We start from the raw sequence: 21,444 nt of genomic DNA on the forward strand, positions 1-21,444 counted from the left end.
TGTTGATCCATTTTGGGGCAAATTCAGTCATTTTAGGGGAAGTCACTCATTTCCAGAAGGAGCAGTTTGGGACAGCATCCTTTGGGGGCATGTCACCCATTTTGAGGGAGAATTTTTTGAGAATTCAACTCCTTTTGGGATGAGCACCCATTTTGGGGGAGAATCACTCATCTCAGGGAGAAATTAGCCCCTCTTGGGTCACCATTTGATTCTGAGGAGCATCCCTCATTTTTGGAGACCATCACTCATTTTGGGGTTGTCTGGAACACTTTGGGGGAGAATCACTCATTTTTGGAGAGAACACCTCATTTTGGGGTGTGCATCATTCATTAGTGGGCAAAATCTCATTGGAGCTGGTTTGAGGGGGAAAATTTTCGTTTCTGGTGGACCATCAGCTTTGGAAGTATAAATCTAATTTTCTCCATATCACCCAATTACCAGTTTGGGTCCATCCACCCATTTTGGGGGGGTTATTCCTGCATTTTGGGTCTTCTCCACTCAAAGGAAGAAGCTGCCAAGAAAATACAGGTGCGACCCCTCATCTTGTAGCACTTTATAATAAATGGCCAGGAATTAATACTAAATTACAATGAATCCTTTATGAAATTACAGATTACATTCACGCCAGATCAGTATCCAAAAATAGGCATTTCTGCCCATTGCATCACTTGGGTTTTTTTATCCCAGCTCTTGTTCGGGTTCTTTTATCAACTCTTCAAGAGCCAGGAGAAAAAAAGGACATTATGGGCAAAAAGCCTCCAAGAAAATGATCCTTCTCCTAGAATCTCACATTTAGAGCAGGAACCTGCAGAAAGACAATTCCTTTTATTTTTGCCCTGGTTTGCTTTTGCATTTCCTCCCATGCCACATTTTAAGGCGAATCCACCCTTTTGCTAGCATTTAAAATTAAAAAAACCCAAAATACAGGGTTTTTGGCAGTTGCCCTCCCCCATGGGGCTAAAGCTCCACCATTTTGCCATGTGGAGGGACAATACCAGGGAGAAATCATCTTTTAAGCAACAATACTTAGTTTCCTTCCACCCAGGCGAGTCTTGCACATCGCCATTCAGTTTTGGGTGAAATCTTGAGTTTTTTTAAACCAGTTTTTCCCCCATTTTTAACTAACTCTGTGCCAAAATGCCTTTGGAAAAGTTTTACTTCCGGCAGCCTTTGCCCCAACTCTGCCTCCAATCTCAGACCTTAAGGATGAGAATGGGGTGAGTTGGATTTTTTTCCAGATTCAGCAGAGGTTTTAGCACATAAATTAAAGGATTTGGAGGAATTTCCTCCCTTTTCCAGAAAGTTGTGTCCAGAGTCACCAAGCAGCCTCAGCATCAGGGCCAAAGTTGGGAGGTTTGGGCAATCCCACGAGTCGAGCACCAAACCCTCCTTGGATATAGCAGAATTTGCACTCGCTGATTATTTTTTTCCCCCTCCATGCCAGTATTTATGCCTGTGAATGACCTTTCTGGGGGAAAAAATCCAAAAAGCATCAAGTCCTGGGGTTGGTTTGGCTTTTCTTTGCACCAAGAAATCCAAGGGATGGACGCAGTGGCCCACCCACCACTGCCCACCAGCATCCGAGCATCACGTGGGGAAAACAACTTTCCCTAAAAATGCTTTTGCTTACCAAAAAAATGAAGGGAAACAGAAAAATAAAACCTGAAATAAAAGATTAATCTGGCCACAATATGTGCCTTGTAAACGTGTGTCCTCTTCTGTGCGCTGCCATGGTGGTCCCTGTGCTCCTGGGGCAGCCAGGGCCTCTGCCAGCGCTGCCAGTTTGCTTTTTTCTCACTAATTTCTTCTTCTTGCCTTTATTATTTTTTTGCATTTCGGGGGAAGTTTTGTATCTGGTGCTGTCAGAGATTTGGGAGGGTGCAGGAGGAGCTATTCCAGTGAGTCACTGTGGTCCAAACCAAGGTCAGCACCAGGTGCTGCTGGGAGGCCACCAGGCTCTTCCTCCAGCTCTTCCTCCTCTTCCTCCTCCTCCTCCATCTCATCCTCGTCCTCCTCATCCTCCTCCTCTTCCTCGGTGCCATCCAGGGAGTCGTCGTGGGCTGCCAGCATCGCCTGCTGCATGGCCATGGTGGCAGTGGCTGATGAGAGGGGCTGGAGGTTGTCCATGCTGAGCGAGCCTGGAATGAAAAGCACAGAAATAAGGACTCCCCAGCTAAAACAGAAAGGACAAAAGAAGTGCACAAACCAAGAAAAACTCAAGTGAAAAGCTTGGAGAGCTTCACCCATAGGGTGTCCCACCTACCCCAGTCACTCCCTAAGGTCCAATCCTTAATATTTTTAGTTAATGTATGGTTAAATAACGAGAATTCTTAGTTCTGAGCAAGTCGATGCCCAAATTGGTTGGGCAGATCTTCTCTTCATCTTCTCTCAAGTCCTGCCTTTCCTTCTCTTCATCTCGTCTGGTGTATGTTCATTTCTGCTCTCTTCACCTTCTCTTCATCTTCTCTCTTCATTTTCCTCATCTGTTCCTTGTTCATCATCTCTCTCCATCATCATCACCTTCTCTATTCTTCTCTTCATTTTCATCATCTATTTTCTCTTCATCTTCTCTCTTCCCATTTTGTCTCAATCTGTCTCATCTCCCTCTTTCCACATCTCCCCTCCCTCCCTTCCCCAGCTCCTCAGGAGATGGCCCAGGCCATGCCCCCAGTGGGTGATCATCATCCTGGTGGCCAACTGGAAGGACCTTCTTGCAAGAACCTCTTGTCCTTCCCCACATCTCAACAAAGGCCTCTAGAAATTACCAATTAAGGCCACAATTAACGCACGGCCACTCCCTCCTGGAGGGGCAGGACCCGCTGGGGCTGCTCCTTACCGTCAGGGTTTGTCCCTGCGTTGCCCCCCTGCTGCTGCAGGACGCCGGCGGCGATGGAGTTGGGCCAGAAGCGCTGCGTGGGCCGGTGCTGGGATTTGATTTTCTTGGCTTTGGGGGCTGGGTCCGGGTTGCTGGCGTCCAGCATGGGCTGCAGGATGCGCCGCCGGGCGTTTATGAACCTGCCGTGGGAAAGAGAGAGCGCTGCGGTGAGTGAGAGCTGTCACAGCAACATCGAGTTACAGCAGCCTTATGGCAGATCAGCGGGTTGCAGTTTAATAATAATAATACTTTAAGAAAGCAGATTCATGGTTCAAAAAGCTGGGGGTTTGTTTATTGGCCTGTGCCACTGTCCCAGATTGCAAGGCAAGATGAATTCTATTACCATCTGGGCAGTTGTGTTTTGTTCAGTGGGCAGTTTTTCCTTATCTCTTCCACACCCACTCCTCCCTCCTGGGGGAAACACCTGCTGATAACAGGTTATGGAATGTCACTGATGACTGATGAGAACTGCATGACTGATAAGAACTGCAGCATCCCACTGGGAGACGTGAGCCCAGAGGGAGGAGCCAAGCATTCCTACCTGGATATAATCTGGAGATTCTGGAACACCAGCACGGCTTCTGCACTGGATTCACAGAGGAACAGCAGCTGCCTCTGCCCCTGGATCTCCAGAGGCAGACTGCACCTTTCTCCAGGATCCCTGCTCCAGCAGAACCACCCCTGGCCCTGCAGGAGGGCTGAGCCACAATTCCAATGGCCCTGCTGCAGCACCCTGACCCACAGGGTGTCAGGCTGTGCTCTGGCTCTGGCAGTGTTGGTTTGGTTCACTGCATTGATTATTTTATCCTTTTATTTTCTTCCCTATTAAAGAATTGTTATTCCCTGCTCCCATATTTTTGCCTGAGAGCCCCTGATTTAAAATTTATAGCAATTTGGAGGAGTGGGGAAAGTTTACCTTCTCCATTTCAGTGGAGGCTCCTGCCTTCCTTAGCAGACTCGGGTCTTTCCAAACCAAGACAGCCACACTATAGCTCTGCATTAATTTTTCCTGCTGAGTTGGGAGAATGCTGCACATTGGATTTGCCAGGAGAGGGCACTGAGACCTTGCAAACCAGAGCTGACACTAAACACCACTGAGCTCATCTCCCAGAAATCCCAGTCACAAAATCACAGAATATGCTGAGTTGGAAGGACTCACCAGGATCACTGAATCCAGCTCCTGCCCCTGTGCAGGACACCCCAAGAATCAGCCTTAACCACCCAAGTTACCCCCAAAAAAGCATTATACAGCACCAAAACAGGGTGGAAAAGGTCCTAAAGCCAGCAAAATGACTGAGGGGGCCACCAGTATCTGCTCACCAGTTGTTGACTTGCAAGAGGGTCAGGTTGGTTTGGGCAGCAATTTGCCTCTTCTCATCCTCTGTGGGGTAGGGGTGCTGGAAAAAAAGAGAGATGGGGTAGCAAGATTGCATCCCTGCATGCAAGATTGCATCCCTGAGTGAAAAATAGTGAAAACCTGCCTTTTTTTTTTCCCACCCTAAATTTGGTGGCTTCTTGCAATTGCTGAATGCAAGATTGAAGGGTGGCATCGAAGAGCATGAAGATTTCCTGGGGTGCACTTAGGGCTTTTCCAAGGCTTTCCATCAAATGCTTCCCTTGAAAGAAAATATTCTTGGGGTTTTTTTAACTCTAGCAATTTTCCAATGATGGTTGTTGGTAAACATGAGATTTGTGCTTCAAAAGCAACTTTTTGCTGCTTTATTGTCAGAGGCATCAATGAAACACCCTGAAACATCTGCACCGGGAACCAGCAGCACTGAAAGCTTCAGCAACCTCCTTCCAGCTGTGCTAAAATGCTCTTTTCCAGCCCCAGAAATGAAATTATTATCAAATCAGCCCCTAATGCCATGTTTTGGAGCCCCAAACCAGTGACAACACGACTTGTTTTTCAGCTGTTAGCCCCAAAATTGTGATTTCCTTGACAACACCACCCAAAGTCAATGCACACTGAAGATTCCCTTCCCACTGGGGCCTCAGGGGTTTAAAATGGCAATTTTTGGGCCAGAAATATCCTGGTTTTGGTGTGTTATTTTCAGCATTCTTTCCTCCTGCTGGTGCCCCAAAACTTCCAGTGAAATGATGAGAATTTTTGGTTAAAAACCACATAATCCCTGACACCAGATGGAGAAATCTCATGGGGAATCCCAAATTTCTTCTGATCACAAGGACCAGGCTGAGAGCAAAGATCCGACCATCCAGCAGAAGAATTTTTTTCAGTTTTCAATTCCATTTTGGAAATCTTAAACTACAGGGTTCTCCTAGCACTTGGCAGAAAATTGCTTTGCAGTTTCTGGTCTTAAAAGTCTTTTTTGTGCCCACAAATCTGCAGTTGTGCCCTCCAAAAACACGGGAGATGCACGACACAACAACTCTCTTGTCCTCATTGCAATAAATCCAGAATTTTCCATTAAAAAAAAAAGGCTGGGAAGTTCCCAGCCTGCTGCTGCTTCATGTCCTGGCTGATTTTTCCACAAGTTTCTCCTTGGAGCTGTTACCTCCTGCATTACTGATGCCTTGGGGAATCTCCCACCACTCTGTCTTCCTGGAGAGCCAGCCTGCCTTTGAAACCAGTTTCAGTTTCCAAATGATTTCTTGGCTGAATTATGCAGGAAAAAATGTGGGATTTTTTGGCTTTTTGCCCTTCTCCCAGCCCTGCTGATGAGAGAGAACTCTTCATGCACAAAAATATCCAGTTTGCACCTAAGCTCCCTCCATCTCCCATCTCCAATCCCCCAAAACAGGGTGACTTTGCAATTCTGTGTTTTGCCTGGTGGCTGATGTGCTACAACCCTACCTGTGAGCGCCTCTCACATTCCAGCTTGCTAGGAAAGGATATTTTAGAGCTGTTAACTGCAAAAAAATGCTCAATTATCCACCTTCAAAAAATCCCAGGAGTCCCCTTCTAGATTTGTGTGCTTCTTCTTGCCTTAAGGGAATATTTTTTCCCCACCTGCAGTGACAGTGGTCATTCCCAAAACACTCCCAAAACACAAACCACACTGCACCTTCAAACACAAATTCAGACAAACCACCACCTGGATTTGAGGATTTCTGGGCTTTTTGTCCTTTTTTCCCTGTCTCTCAGGGTGTTTTGGTGGCTCACCATGAGATGCTGGAAGAGCCATGAGCGCATGATGTTGGTGGCGTGTTTGGGCAGGACCCCTCGCTTGTTCTTGGACTTCTTGTCCTCACCATCAAGGAGGGAGGTGAGATCCAGGTTCACCTATCAGGGCAAAAGGAATGGGGAGAGAATTGCTTGAACATGGCCATGGGCAACCCAAAAAATGAGCAAAACCAACCCAAAATGGGAGTGTGATGTGTGAAAAAAACCTGGCACTTCTAGGAGCGTCCAAAACCCATTTCCTGCTCCACCAAATCTGCATAAATGCAGATTTTCCCCCAGGATCTGTATTTTTTATCTCTCTTTTTTATTTTTTTTTTTGGTCAATGCTTTGCAAGGGGTAATGGCACTGTTGGGGAGTGTAGTGATGACACCATGGCCAATTTCAATGTGTGTTTTAGGAGGAAAACACTTTTACCTGAAAAAAAATATATTAAAAATACTCCAAACCTCATAAAAAGATTATTTTCTCAACTGAAAGTTAAAAAAGACCCTGCCACTCACCAACCCCTTGCAAACCCATATTCCTCACCCAGCTGATTTCCACCACAAGGAGGGAGATGCCCATTGAGCCAAAATTTGCTTTTTTGCCCCCCAGAAATGAAAAAGAAGCATCTTGCTGCAAGAGGAGTTTTAATGAGGATTCAGGAACCAAACTGAAATCTAAGCACTTGAGTTAAAAAGGGATTTTTTTTTCCCCAAGTCTTCATCAAAACACTTCTCCTGGATGAATTAAACATCAGGCCAGCAGGTCCCTGTGATTCCCCTGGGCTGCAGCTGAATAAATCATGCCAGTGGCACAGGAAGAGCATCCAAAGGTGCTTGTCCAGGCTCTCTCCCTGCCCCAATATTCCCTGTGCACATGTTTTTCCCACCACAGAGGGTTTGGCTGCAAGATTTAAACCTGCAATGGAGAGATATTATAGAAAGAGAATTTTTAAGCATTGCACAGGCAAAAAAAATAAAAACCTGCCAGGGAGGTGCCACCTCTTTTGAAAATGCTGTTTATTGATTGATTGATAAGAGACTCCTGCAATTGAAATGGGGCATTTCAGGAATAATGGGGGTGAATTTCTGCTGCCCTGCCCCCAGGAAGCAGTGTTACAGAAATTGAAGGGTTTTGGGTTTTTTTCCAAATTCCTGGGGTTGGGAAGAGCTCATGGACAAGCTGTGCTAATAATTCCAGCTCTGCTCCAGATCATTGTCTCACTGCAAGAATGCAGGGATCATTGCATAACTCATTGCAATGTCAGGGGAAAAAAAAGGAATAAAACCAGAGCAAATGGCTGAAAAATATCCCCAAAATCAGAAAGGAAGACCTAAAAATGAGCCTTTCCCACAAGTGCCATGATTGCTGTGCCAGTGATCCCAGATCTACAATATATCAGCAATAACATCTATCAATATATATATAAACAATAATATCTATCACTATATGTATATATATCAGCAATAGATCTATCAATGTATATAAAACCAATAATATCTATCACTATATGCATATCAGCAATAGTGTCTATCAATAAATATAAAAACAATAATATCTATATATATATAGATATATATAAACAATAATATCTATATATATAAACAATAATATCTATCACTATATGTATATATATCAGCAATAGTATCTATCAATATATATAAAAACAATAATATCAATCTATATATATATCAGCAATAGTATCTATCTATATATATATATATATAGCAATAATATCTATCTATCAATAATATCTATCTATCTATCTATCTATCTATCTATCTATCTATCTATCTATCTATCTATCTATCTATATCTTATCCTATCTTCTCCTATATATAATTATTAATATAAAGCCTAGAATATGCAATATATACAATGGACAGTATATATATCTATATGTACACATATAATAAAGCATACAGAATGAAATACCATGTTCTATCACACATTACAAATAACAGATATTGTTACATGCTGTATGTTGCATGAAATAATACCATGTACATTATTATTGCATGCTGTAATATTTTATAAAAAAATTGTTACATGCTATATATTGCACTAAATACTGTGTACATTATCATTGTATGTTGTAATATTTTATAACAATAATGTTATTTTATAACAATATTGTTACATGCTGTATATCACACTAAATAACACTATGTACATTATTATTGCATGCTCTAATATTTCATAACAATAATGTTATTTTATAACAATATTGTTACATGCTATATACTGCACGAAATAACACTATGTACATTATTACTGCATGCTCTAATATTTTATAACAATATTGTTACATGCTGTATATAGCACTAAATAACACTATGTACATTACTATGGTATGCTGTAATATTTTATAACAATAATGTTATTTTATAACAATATTGTTGCATGCTGTATATTGCACAAAATAACACTATGTACATTATTATTGCATGTTGAAATATTTTATAACAACAATGTTATTTTATAACAATATTGTTACATGCTGTATATCGCATGAAATAACACTATGTACATTATTATTGCATGCTGTAATATTTTATAACAATAATGTTATTTTATAACAATATTGTTATATGCTATATATCACATGAAATAGCACTATGTACATTATTATTGCATGCTGTAATATTTTATAACAATATTGTTACATGCTGTATATAGCACTAAATAACACTATGTACATTACTATGGTATGCTGTAATATTTTATAACAGTAATGTTATTTTATAACAATATTGTTACATGCTGTATATCACACTAAATAACACTATGTACATTATTATTGCATGCTCTAATATTTCATAACAATAATGTTATTTTATAACAATATTGTTACATGCTATATACTGCACGAAATAACACTATGTACATTATTACTGCATGCTGTAATATTTTATAACAATAATGTTATTTTATAACAATATTGTTGCATGCTGCATATTGCACAAAATAACACTATGTACATTATTATTGCATGTTGTAATATTTTATAACAATAATGTTATTTTATAACAATACTGTTACATGCTCTATATTGCACGAAATAATACTATGTACATTATTATTGCATGCTGTAATATTTTATAACAATATTGTTACATGCTGTATATTGCACGAAATAACATTATGTACATTATTATTGCATGCTGTAATATTTTATAACAATATTGTTACATGCTATATATTGCACTAAATACTGTGTACATTATCATTGTATGTTGTAATATTTTATAACAATAATGTTACATGCTGTATATCACATGAAATAACACTATGTACATTTTTATTGTATGCTGTAATATTTTATAACAATAATGTAAGTGCTGTTGTAACTTCTTAGGTCATCGCTATAATTTGTTGGGCACCCCAAAGGCACCTGGCCGATGGGTTTGATCGATTAATTAAGAATTTAAGATACTCCAAGGACTGGATTTATGGAGAATGGGGGGGTTGTGCCTGCTGCAGAGCCAGGTGGGGCTGGCAGGGCCTTACCTGGGCGTTGGGGATCTGCAGGGCGCCAGGGGTGATGGCCTGGGCGAGCACCTGGCCCTGCGACGTCACCATGGTCACGGGCTGGTACAGCGCTCCACCTGTGGCAAAAGACACGTGTGGGGGTACCCAGACCCCAGAGCCCCCCTGCCCACGCCCCCAGCGCTGCCTACCTGGCACGGCGGGCGAGCTGCCGCCGCTGCCCATGGCCAGGCTGCCGGGGGGCAGCGCGGCCGCGGGCACCACGATGCCCGCCGGAGGGTTGGAGGCGGGCGGCAGCGCCGCCGGGGAGCTCTGCAGCATCTCCTGCGCGACACAAAACGCCCAACGTGAACTCCAGACTCAACATCTCCATTTCCCCCTCCACTCAAAACATCTTTTTTATAATTTTGGTGGTTCGACAGAGAAAACGGCAGGAAACGGGATTTTTCAGTTTGTTGCAAGTGCAAATAAACACAAAAATAAAGGTTTATGCTCTGCATCTTCACCAGACTTGGGTTTTTTGTGCAGTCACTCTTTTCCATAAAAGAAAAAAATAAAGGTCATGAGGGACCAAAAGGAATTTCTTTTATCTTTTTCTTTCTAAGCATTTCTCTTTTTTGGTGCTTTGACTGGGACTGGATGATGCGACCTTTGCTAAAATTCAGGGTGAACAGCACAGTTTACCTTTAAAGTAAAATAATAAAGTTAATAATAATATATATATAACACCATATACGCATTATATAGATTTTTTATATCTTTATCTATATCTATATCTATATCTATATCTATATCTATATAACACCATATACACATTATTTTTTTATATATATATACACATTATATATATATATAAAACACCATATACACATTATATATATATACACACACACATAATATATATATATAACACCATATACACATTATATATATATAACACCATACACAATAATATATATATAACACCATAATACAATATATAACACCATTGATATCATTCCTTGAAGCTTTAAGCTAATTTCTTGCAAAAATGGGCAAATTTTTGAGCCAAAAGCATTAATTTTACTTTAAGGCCCGTCTCTGGAGCAACCATCAAAAGATCCCAAATGGAATGATTATTTGATTATTTATTTTAATAATTAAATGACTATTTGAGTATTTAATGTGACATTTTGGGAAGGGAGGAGTGCCAAAACTGAGGCTACTGGGGAATACAGGGCAATGTACTCCAAGCTTCCACACGGGCAGAATTTTGCAAATAATATTGGTAATATTGATTAAATAATAATTTTAAAATAAATAAAAGATAACTACCTCTCTCTAATTCACCCAGCTGGAATGGAAATAAAACTAATTCACCCAACTGGAATGGAAATAAAACTACACTTTTTTTTTTCCCCTTTCCACTGGCTTTCCCATTCTACATCACTTCCCTGGTGTCCAGCTGGTTCTCAAGTGTTGAACATAATGTCAACAAAGGGGATTTTTCTCACCTTTTAATTAATTTTCCCTACATTTTGATGCAATTCTTCAAGAATCCTATCATTTAGTTTAGGAAAGAGAACTTCCCTGGATTACTGATGTGCAATGACACAGGAAGAGCCAACCAAGAAAATGTGATCAGGGTGGGAAAAGCTGCAGCTCCCTTTCCCCAGGTGACTCCAGAGCTGGACTCTGAACGCACCAAATCCTTCCAGGTCACATCAGGACCTGGCTGTGCTGTCCCCTGGGGAGTTGGGGTGCTCTGGCTCCCCTCAGTGCATTTCCCATTGCTGGGGGGGAACACCTGAGCTCTGCTCCTTTTTTCCCCCTTCTCCCCATCACATTCCTGTAACTTTCCCCCCACCAATCACCCTTACTCTGCCTGTGCCAGCATCCTCAATAAATGCCATTCTCAATAAAAGCCCCCTGATGGCACTTTCCCCTCCTGTGATGCCATTTCCAAAATGTTGGACCCAGTGCCTCTGCCACAAGTTACTTCTGTTATTTTTCTGATCAGGAAATTTTGCTGCAATTGCTGTGAATTTTTTCATTTTCTTCCCAGACCTTCCTTTCCACCGCTGAATTAATTTTGAAAATGCAAATATGACTGTCAAATACTTGTGCTTTTTTTTTTTTTTAGTATTCCTTCCCCACCTCCAGTCTTCTGGGGGATGTAGTTTTCAGTTTGAGAAATGTATATCTCTCAGGATATAGAGAGCAAAATTCTTTTGCTCGCTCTTGGATTTGGCCCTGGCAAAGGATCCAGCTGATGAACACAGTGGAAATATTAATAAAAAATGAAATGTGGTCCAGGAGAACACCAGAAAGCAGCTGGATATGGCCAGGTGCAACCAGAATTTTGGAGCAGCTTGAAGACCTCTAGCTTTCCCCCCCTGCCTTGTTTTTCCATGATTCTTCCTAAAGAAGGGCATCCAGAGCAGCATTTTTGGGAGTGCATTGGGAAGAAGCAATTTGGAATATCAGAAAATGGGAATAAGAAACTGCTGTTTCCAGATAAAGTGGCCAAAGCTGTTTTCAACAGGATTTTGTGATGAAAAAAAAGGCTTTTCTTTTTGTGGTGTAGAGGAAAACTCTCCCAAAACACCATCTCACTGGTGTCCAAAAAGGCAGAATATTGGTAATTATTAGAAAGAGCTATTAAAGGAATTAATGGTCTTTCTGCAACACAACTGTGAAACCAAAGTGACCCAATGGAAGTGGAGGCTCCACCTTCAAATAAATATAGAGAGATGTCTCCAAGAAGATTTTAAAAAAATATATTTTGCATACCCATTGCCTCAGATTGCAAATGTCAGCCAAATTCAGTTAGGCTGTTCTGTTCTGCAGCGGAAAATATTTTATATATTTTATATTTTGACACTCAAGGAAATTCACAGCATCACAGAATGGTTTGGGCTGGAAGGGACCTTAAAGCTCATCTTGCTCCAGCCCCTGCCATGGCAGGGACAGCTCCCACTGTCCCAGGCTGCTCCCAGCCCTGTCCAGCCTGACCTTGGGCATTCCAGGGATCCAGGGGCAGCCCCAGCTGCTCTGGGCACCCTGTGCTGGTGCTGCACCACCCTCAAGCTGAAAATGCTTTTGGCAATTTTGAAATCTGAGTGTGGAAACAAATGCATCACTAGGTGTCTCTGCAGACCCACATCTCGGCCCTGATCAACAGCAAAACAAGATTTCTCCCAATTAAAAATCACATCAATGAAGAAAAAGGGCTGGGATATGACACAAAAAAATCCTTTCTTACAACAAGGAAAATGTCCAAGTGCCAAATTGTAAGAAAGTGCTAAAACTCAGTGCTGCTTGAGCTGCTGTCCTTGCCCTTGTGCTTTATGACACAGAAATTCATTTTTGGGTGGTACACCATCTGTCAAAATCTCTGTCTCATCCTAACTTGTGCTGGGGGAAATTTGGATTAGTTGGAGAAGAAAAATAAAAGAAACCCATGGTTTTGCCAGGAAAGAGCTGGCCAAACTCAAAGCCATGTAAGATAACTCATAATGCTCCTTTGTGAGTGGATGGGTGCATGGAGAGGAGAAACTGGCTGGAAATAAAGAGGAATGCAGGGCTGACCACAGAGCAAACTCAGATAAATTGAGATCTATATGGAGAAACACTGCATTGGGTCCCACCAAACCTGGTGTCCACCTCCAGCCCCCAGCATCTTGGGCCAGTGGGAGGTGTCCCTGCCCACAGCAGGGTGTTGGAACAAGATGGGCTTTAAGGTCCCTTCCAACCCACAGCATCCTGGGATTCTGTGCAGAACTAATCTGAGAAGAAATGCTGCCCTGAAAATGCCCATTCAAACACTGCCAGTCTGAAAGGAGAGCTGAAAAAACCTGAATTTGATTCCATTTCAATGTCCCTGGCAGCACTGTGCTTCCCAATGTCATTGGTTTTGCAACTGGTTTTTCCCTTGCAAGTGGAGAACAATGAGGACCCCTTTGATGTCAAAGGAAAGTTGAAATTAAACATTGATTTAAATTGGTTTCCTCCCTCTTCCATGAAAGAAGGACCTCACCTCTCCCATCCTGGTCAGAAGCAGCTCAAAAAATGCTCATTAAATAAAGGGAGGGGGCTAAAAAGGGCCCAAAGAGGACTTGAGGTAGAAGAATGAAGCCAAGTGAAAAGCAACCAACAAAAACAGAAAAGGAATCGATTGCTTGGTGGACTTGCAGGACAAAGAGGCAACGACTCAATCAGAAGGCAAAGCAAAGCACAAAATGAGGAAGCAATGGAGAAAAAAAAGAGGGTACAAAAATCTTGGTAAGGTAATGAAAGTTCAGGGAAGACTCAGCACATGGGAAAGCCCCAAACTTGTCACCCAAACTTGGCCAACACCAGGAATCATCTCTGGACCTGGCAACAGTCAGAACACCTTGTCTGGGTGACCTCTCATCTTCCCATCATCTCAGGCATTTTGCTTCTCCAAAAATTCTTGCATTTTCCATCTTAGAGAGCAGAAATAGCAGCAGGCAAAGACCACCCTTTTTGGATGCACCAAGAAAATCCAACAGATTGTCCTGAGATGACATTTGGACAGGTCCAGACATTGTTTTCCCAGTTGTGGTTGATATCCTTGTAATTGGGTGCCCATAATTTTTTAAACATGTGGTAAAACACTTAGCCAAAACCTGAAATATTTCACTTTCATGACAAACTTGGTGTATCTCAACACAAAATGATTGACACTTCTTCCAAACCATAAGAAAACCTATTTGCTGAGACACCTCCTTCATTGATATTAATTACATTTCATTATTTAGATTTGTTTAAAATCATTAATTAATGGCCTGTTTGCTTTTGCACCTCCCTTCAGCATGAAACCAACAGACCAAAAATTAGAGAAAAGACCCCATTTGCCATTTTTTAAACACCAATCCCATGATTTTTCAGCTCTCTGGAGCATCCTTAGCCTCTAAAAGTCAACTGATGGATATGGAGCATTTACACAATTTTTATCCATGCAAACTCAAGCATTCTCAATCAGTTGAATCACTCAAGCACTTGACATGGGGCAGTTGGAAAATATTTGCCATTGTGTTGTCACTGGTCTGTCACCCTTATCCCATGGCCAGATGAGATGGTGGCTCTGCACTGTGAATATTTCAGCTCCACCTGCTGAAAATCCCTCCAGGGCTGAGCCAACATTCCCCCTCCAGCTGGGTCTTCCCTGGGTGTGTTCCCATTTATTCCACAACTGCCTCCAAACCCTCACTTGAATTCCTCAACTTTCAAGTCTGGCCCAGAAGGGAAATGGCAGCAGCTCTGGGTTTCCAGGAATCAGAAGCACTTGGTACCTCTCCATGGGCCTGATTATTTTCCAAAGACTTGTGCTAATTTTCTGATATGATCCCCACCTCTTTGTGAGACACTAAATCCTCATTACTTTTCCTGACCGATGCATTCTAATTAGATCAACACTTTAAAAAAAAAAAAAAAAAAGGAAGGAGGGGGGGGGAAAAAATTCACAATAGCCACAGGACGGCTTTCCATCTCATTAACTCCCTCACTTATTATTTTCATGAAAATTACTGATAAAAAACGTGCATCTCCATTTGCTGGGACCGGGAGCTTTGTCGGCTCATATCTAACATCTCTCTCATCACCCGGGATGTGAGCTGTTGCCATGGCAATGCACAATAATAGAAACTAATAAATTACAAACGAGATGCTCGTTGAGCAATTATTGTTCTCTTTTATGCAAGTGTCTTGCTAATTTTGATCATAAGGAATGCTTCCATAAAGCAGCGAAGGGATAATAAGTCTATTTCTAGAGATTATTAGAATATAGAGTGAGGATGGGCTTTCTTAGATCAATGATTAAGTGGTTTGGTGCTTTCAGGGAACCTAAATAAGAAACTGAACTTTTCTGGGGGGCTTTTCCCTCATTGTGTTGGGAGCTTCAAACTCTGCAGCACCTGGAGCTGAGCTGCTAAAAATTATATTTTTTCTTTTCTGCCACCTTAAAACTGCCCCAAAAGCCCTAAGAAGGCCCCAACCCCTGCCTCCTTTTTAGGGAGAGCTCCAGGAGCTGGCTAGGTTATTTTGGGTTCACTGCAGTTATTTCTGGTGGGATTGTGCAACCCTGAATTCCATTTTTCTACCCCCAAAAGCAAGTGCCTGAGAGAGGGAAATGCCCTAGGGGAACACAACCTAGCATCAAGTTTTTTGGGATGCGACCAGCCAAGATTTATTCCCTGCACTGCAGATGCACATGAAAACCCCAACCCATGGGCAGCTTCTTTTCTGAAAACTGAGTTCCACACAGTTCCATATTTTGCCCCAAAAGCCACCAAGGTTCAACTTCTTTGGGCTACTTCAGGTGATATTTCTGCATTTCTCAGGCATTTCCTTGTACTCTTCCACTATCCTTGAGACACCAACTGTCTTCTTCTCCCAGCTAAAATCCAAATTATGCAAAAGAAGAAGCAAAGGGAATGTTGATCATGCTGGGGGAGAACTGCAAGATCTGCTGAGACACAAAAAGGAGCAGCAAAGCCAGAAAGGTTTACCTGAGACCCAAAAATCCTTTGAGCTGCCTTAAAACAAAAAGTGAGAGAGAAACAGTAGAGAAAATCTTGATGTTTCTCTCCTTCCTGCCAACAACTAGCATTTTCTCATTTAAAAATGCAACTTTCTTGTTTATATTCCCACACACTTGCACAGCTCCCTTGCCCTCACATTTGATTGCTGCAACGTGAGAGTTTAGGAGTCTCTTGCAGAGCCACAAACACTGGGGTTGCATCTCTGCCAACACATGAAAAAAAGGACATAAAAAAATTTAAAATAAAGGGAAAAAAGTCACCACAACATCATTTATTGCACTCTGTGAGCAAGGCACAGGATTTCTTTAATTCTTGGGCATGGACTCCAATGATTTTTCAGGAGGCCACAGCTCTTGTAGACCAAGTCTGAAATCCTGTTGGCAACTCCCCGTTGGCCAAAGTGCAACAATGGTTATTGGAGAGGAATTTTAAGGCATTACCTGGGGGTGGAGGCTGATGGAGGAGGGGTTGGGGGAGTAGGGCCCCCCCAGGTCGTTCCTGAGTAGGTTGTCACTGTGCATCTTGGTTTTGAGGCAGGTGATGTAGCGGTTGCAGAAGTCCTTGCACAACTCATTGACCTTCTCCAGCTCCAGGAGGTGGATGCGCAGCACCTGGATGGCCTTCACCATCTGCACAAGGGCACAAAGTTAAAATCAATCTTCTCCCCCAAAATCTAATGTAGAACTGATCCCCTGCAGCAGAATGAAATTCATTTCCTTTCTCAAGATACACCAGAAATGAACATTCTTGCCCAAAACCCATCCCAGAGCCCATCCCTCTGCATATCTGCCTTCCTTTTCCTTGCCCATCAATCACAACCCTGAGATCCAAGAGGAAAAAAATTCACCAAATTCACCACTGCCTTCATGAGAATTGCTCCCCATGCCCCAAAAAAAAGAACCAAGCCAAACCCCTCGTTGTTGAAAAGTGTTTGGTTATTCTCTGGAGGCCACTTCTTCTAACAAGATTACGGGGCTGCAACTCAGCCGTGAGCTGTTGCTGGTGCAAAGCCTGGGCCTCATTAAAACGTACCCCATAAACCTTAAAAAATTTACACATAAAACATTCCTCTCACCCAGCTGAAACCTTAAGTTTTACAGCCGCTGTTTGAAATCTTGCATAATATATAAAATTTCAGCTATTCACTCCGGGGCAATAAATCCGGTTTTATGTAACAAAGCGTCTTTGCATTTCAAAGAGTGTTTTTAACTTGCAAATTTTAGTGGTCATCTTTACAAACTGCAAGTTGCCATGGTTGGGAAACATCCTGAAAAATCCAGGGCCAAACTCCAGTGGCAGCTCCACGACAGAGAAGGTGAATTTTTGGCTGGTGAACAACAGGGATGACAGGTTGAGGCTGGAAAAATCTTTTATTTAGCTGCTTTTTTTTCTTTTTTCCTTTTATTTTCCTGTTATTTTTTCCCCTCCTCCGCAGTTGACACAGGCAAAGCACAAGGTGGAGGTGTCGTGCCCAGGATTTCCGCATCCTCCCAGGGCTCACCGGCCATGAAAGTCAATATTCAAGGGCAAAGGCAAGAAGACCTGACACATATATGTAAAAAAATAAATCTCTCAATTATCTCAGCTCATTTGCTTAGGGTCTCATTTTATGTCCCTGCTCCGCTGCGTCGTATATCTGTCCGGATAAAGAGTTACAGTCCGACGGCGTACGTGCGCGGGGTTGTAAAAAATACAGATGCTGAATTAATTGACTGTGTGGCACTCGGCAGCTGATTGAGTTGATAATGGTGAGATCTGACCTTTTTCTAATTTCTAATTATGTGCATCTTGGCAGCGAGGAATACATGACTCTTATTCTAATGATAGCTAATGCCACTGGCCTTTTCAGCCCCGCTGTGCCATCGCCAGTTTCTGGCAAATGGGTGGTGTTAATAAAAAAGGAAAAACAATGCCCAAAAAATAACAACGACAGGAAAAAGGACAACGTAAATAGGGGGAAAGTGTCAGCTCAAGAGCAGGTTGAAATGTTGAGTTTTGAGCACTGCAAGTCTTTCTAACCCAAAATTCCCTCCCACTGACAGGAATGTGCTTCTCCAGCATCATATCGACCATGTCCTCTGTCTTGATGCAGGTTACCCACACTGAGGTGCATGGCTCCTCCTTTTTTGGTGGAGTTCTGTGCATTGCATAGAAAATATACATCCAGCTATGTGCTAGAACTAGGGCAAATCCATCTAAACAGAGATACAGATACACAGAAAGACACAGCAACAGATACAGAAATATATGAATATCTATCAAGGGCTGGAAGGTCGTACATGGCATGAGTGGGATCAATCCAATTGCCCATGGCCAAATTTCACCTTGGCAGCAAGAGTTGCTTCAGAATATGCCTAAAAACCATGATTGGTGTGATGTGGGTTTTTTTTTTTAGAAACCACACAAAACCTGAAAATAGCCAGTGTGGATACATTTCCTGCAGTGACTATTTGCTGGTGATGTTTCATCTTTATATGTACAGAAATAGGTTTTCCCTTCCCAAAATTTTAGATTCTTTTTCCTTCATCTGGCTCCATTTCTCTCCTCCTGCTAGACCCTTACACCCATTTTAATGCATTTTAATGCAATGGGGGTTTTGTTGGTGCTCCTCAGCAATTGTTCAGTCCAAAAATTGAAATAATCCCAAACACTGGTTGGGTTATTGGGTTCTTGTGAGTTGGGGTTTTTTTGATTGCTTGTCCCAGAGCAATTTCTGTTCTTGACTACAAGTTATTGCAAGATGGGTTTAGCAATATGCAAGGGGGAAGCTTTGCCTGGCCTGCAAATTTTTTGGAGGGCATTCCACAGACTCTTGGTTTAGGGATGTTAAAAAACTCTCCTCCACAAGTTGAAGTTGGGTACAAACATGTGGGATTTTACTTCACCTTCAAATCCTCTCCTGTTTTTTTAAAAACAGTAGTTCTTGCACCTAGATGAGTTTTGCTAGTTCTTCCCTTTGTGAACTCTCATCATGTAAAATCACCTCCTTGATACCTGCAATACTTGGAAAAAGGAGCCTGTGAATTGCCTGATTTTGCTTCTTCTTTTGGGATGGATATCCCTCTGCTACAAGTCCCAGGGGACACATAACCCCTCAGGGGAGGTGTTTTGCTGTTTGCATCATCAGAGGCGCACAGAATTCCCTCTCAGACCTTGAAAATCTGCTTGTGGAGCATCAGGACAGTGCCATGGACTTGTCTACCCACAGGTTTGCCATGGACACCAAGTGTGGATGCATTTCTGGACAAAATAATAGGATTTGGGGATATTTCGAGAGGTCCACACAAGGGAAATCCAAAGCAGTCTTCTGAAGCACCATCCAGCAGCAATGGATGCAGTAGGAAATTCGAGTTGATGTGGCAGGGAATCCACCAGAACTGGTCCAAGTGTTCCAGACTGTTGTGATCCATGACCTTTCCCATAACTTTTTCCATGGAGTTATCATTCTGCCCTGCTCCTAGGACATGAGCTGGCCATGACACTTCAAACCAGATGGTGCCAGACGAGCATGCTGACACTCCAGCACCCTGCACTGAGGAGCAGTAATTCCTACAGAGACTGCAAGTTTTGGGGCACAAGCCAACCAACAACCTCAGCTGTTTTCAGGAACCTGGTTGACCCCATGGAGTTTGTGTAGGATAATGCCAAAAGGGGGCAGGGGGGCTGTTCTGACAGGGAATCTTCTGGAAAATGTCTCAGAGAAGGTCCTGGAGGAGGTCTCAAAAGGTCTGTGGTAACCTTGCCAAGATGACCAGCACTACAGAGCCCAGAGACACGGTGGGAGATCTTCATTTGTTCCTCACCCCCTACTTTTTCAACACCCCCCAAAAATCATCTGCCAAGCCCCAGCTGCCTATACCAGGTTGTCCAGCTCGGGGTCGTCACTGAAGAAGGGCTTGTGTTCCTGCTCCTGCTGGTGGACAAAGTTCTCGATGTCGACATCGAAGCTGGCCGAGGTGATGCACTCGGAGCCCTGCGTGGCCTGCTCACACTTCTCAAAGAGCAGCGTCAGCAGGGGGAACAGCGGGTGCCTGCAGAGGACAGAGGAGAGCGCCCATAACTCCCACTGCTTTGGGTGCCACGTCTGTCTTTACCCACCCATCATCCATCCATCCATCATCCATCCATCATCCATCCATCCACCCATACATCCATCCATCATCCATCATCCATCATCCATTATCCATCATTCATCCATCCATCCATCCATCCATCCATCCATCCATCCACCCATCATCCATCCATCCATCCATCCATCCATCCATCCATCCATCCATCCATCCATCATCCATCCATCATCCATCCACCCACCCATCCATCCATCATCCATCTATCATCCATCCATCCATCCATCCATCCATCCATCCATAATCCATCATCCATCCATCTATCATCCATCCATCCATCATCCATCCATCCATCCATCCATCCATCCATCCATCCATCCATCATCCATCCATCCATCCATCCATCCCCATCCATCATCCATCCATCATCCATCAACCCATCATCCATCCATCCATCATCCATCCATCCATCATCCATCCACCCATCCATCATCCATCCATCCATCCATCCATCCATCCATCCATCCATCATCCATCCATCCATCCATCGTCCATCCATCCATCCATCCACCCATCCATCATCCATCCATCCATCCATCCATCCATCCATCCGTCCATCCATCCATCCATCCATCCATCTATCATCCATCCATCCATCCATAATCCATCATCCATCCATCTATCATCCACCCATCCATCCATCCATCCATCCATCCATCCATCCATCCATCCATCCATGATCCATCTATCCATCCATCATCCATCCATCCATCCATCCATCCATCCATCCATCCATCCATCCCCCATCCATCCATCCCCCATCCATCCATCCATCCATCCATCCATCCATCCATCCATCCATCATCCATCCATCCATCCATCCATCCATCCATCCATCCATCATCCATCCATCCATCATCCATCCATCCATCCATCCATCCATCCATCCATCCCCCATCCATCCATCCATCCTCCATCCATCCATCCATCCATCCATCCATCCATCCATCCATCCATCCATCCATCCATCCACCCATCCATTCCCTCCCAGTCTGTAAGAACCTAGTAGTGCAAACCTCACTCCCAAGTCACACTGGAAGTGCTCCCTCTAGATCTCATTCAGCAACAACAACAAAAAAACCCCTTAAAAATTGTAAAATTCCCTATCTCCTCCATCAGGCTTGTTCCAATGTCTTGGTGCTTTCCATCATTGCACCAAAGTCAGCATTTCCTAAATAGGCAAAAAGGCCAAGTCCTGGACATAGCCAAGATGTCCTGGAGCCATCTGCTGTCCAAGTGTATTTTCCTTTCAAGGATGGACACCAGCACCTGCTCATCCA

At 42.9% G+C, this 21,444-nt stretch overlaps 1 protein-coding gene across 1 annotated transcript in view; it reads right to left on the reverse strand.

The window, feature by feature from the left end:
• Positions 1-645: 645 nt before the first annotated feature.
• PKNOX2 (PBX/knotted 1 homeobox 2) overlaps positions 646-21,444 on the reverse strand; it is a 100,252-nt gene continuing 79,453 nt past the window's right edge. The window contains exons 7-14 of the mRNA XM_084221394.1: positions 19,897-20,068; positions 16,478-16,666; positions 9,684-9,816; positions 9,514-9,611; positions 6,000-6,119; positions 4,196-4,272; positions 2,837-3,015; positions 646-2,138 (exon numbers count right to left, since the gene is read on the reverse strand). Of these exons, the coding sequence (XP_084077520.1) occupies positions 1,891-2,138; positions 2,837-3,015; positions 4,196-4,272; positions 6,000-6,119; positions 9,514-9,611; positions 9,684-9,816; positions 16,478-16,666; positions 19,897-20,068 (1,216 nt within the window). The 3' untranslated portion in view covers positions 646-1,890. The remainder of the gene's footprint in view (positions 2,139-2,836; positions 3,016-4,195; positions 4,273-5,999; positions 6,120-9,513; positions 9,612-9,683; positions 9,817-16,477; positions 16,667-19,896; positions 20,069-21,444) is intronic.

The sequence above is a fragment of the Fringilla coelebs genome, assembly GCF_963513975.1.
Source record: "Fringilla coelebs genome assembly, chromosome: 25".
Taxonomy (NCBI): domain Eukaryota; kingdom Metazoa; phylum Chordata; class Aves; order Passeriformes; family Fringillidae; genus Fringilla; species Fringilla coelebs.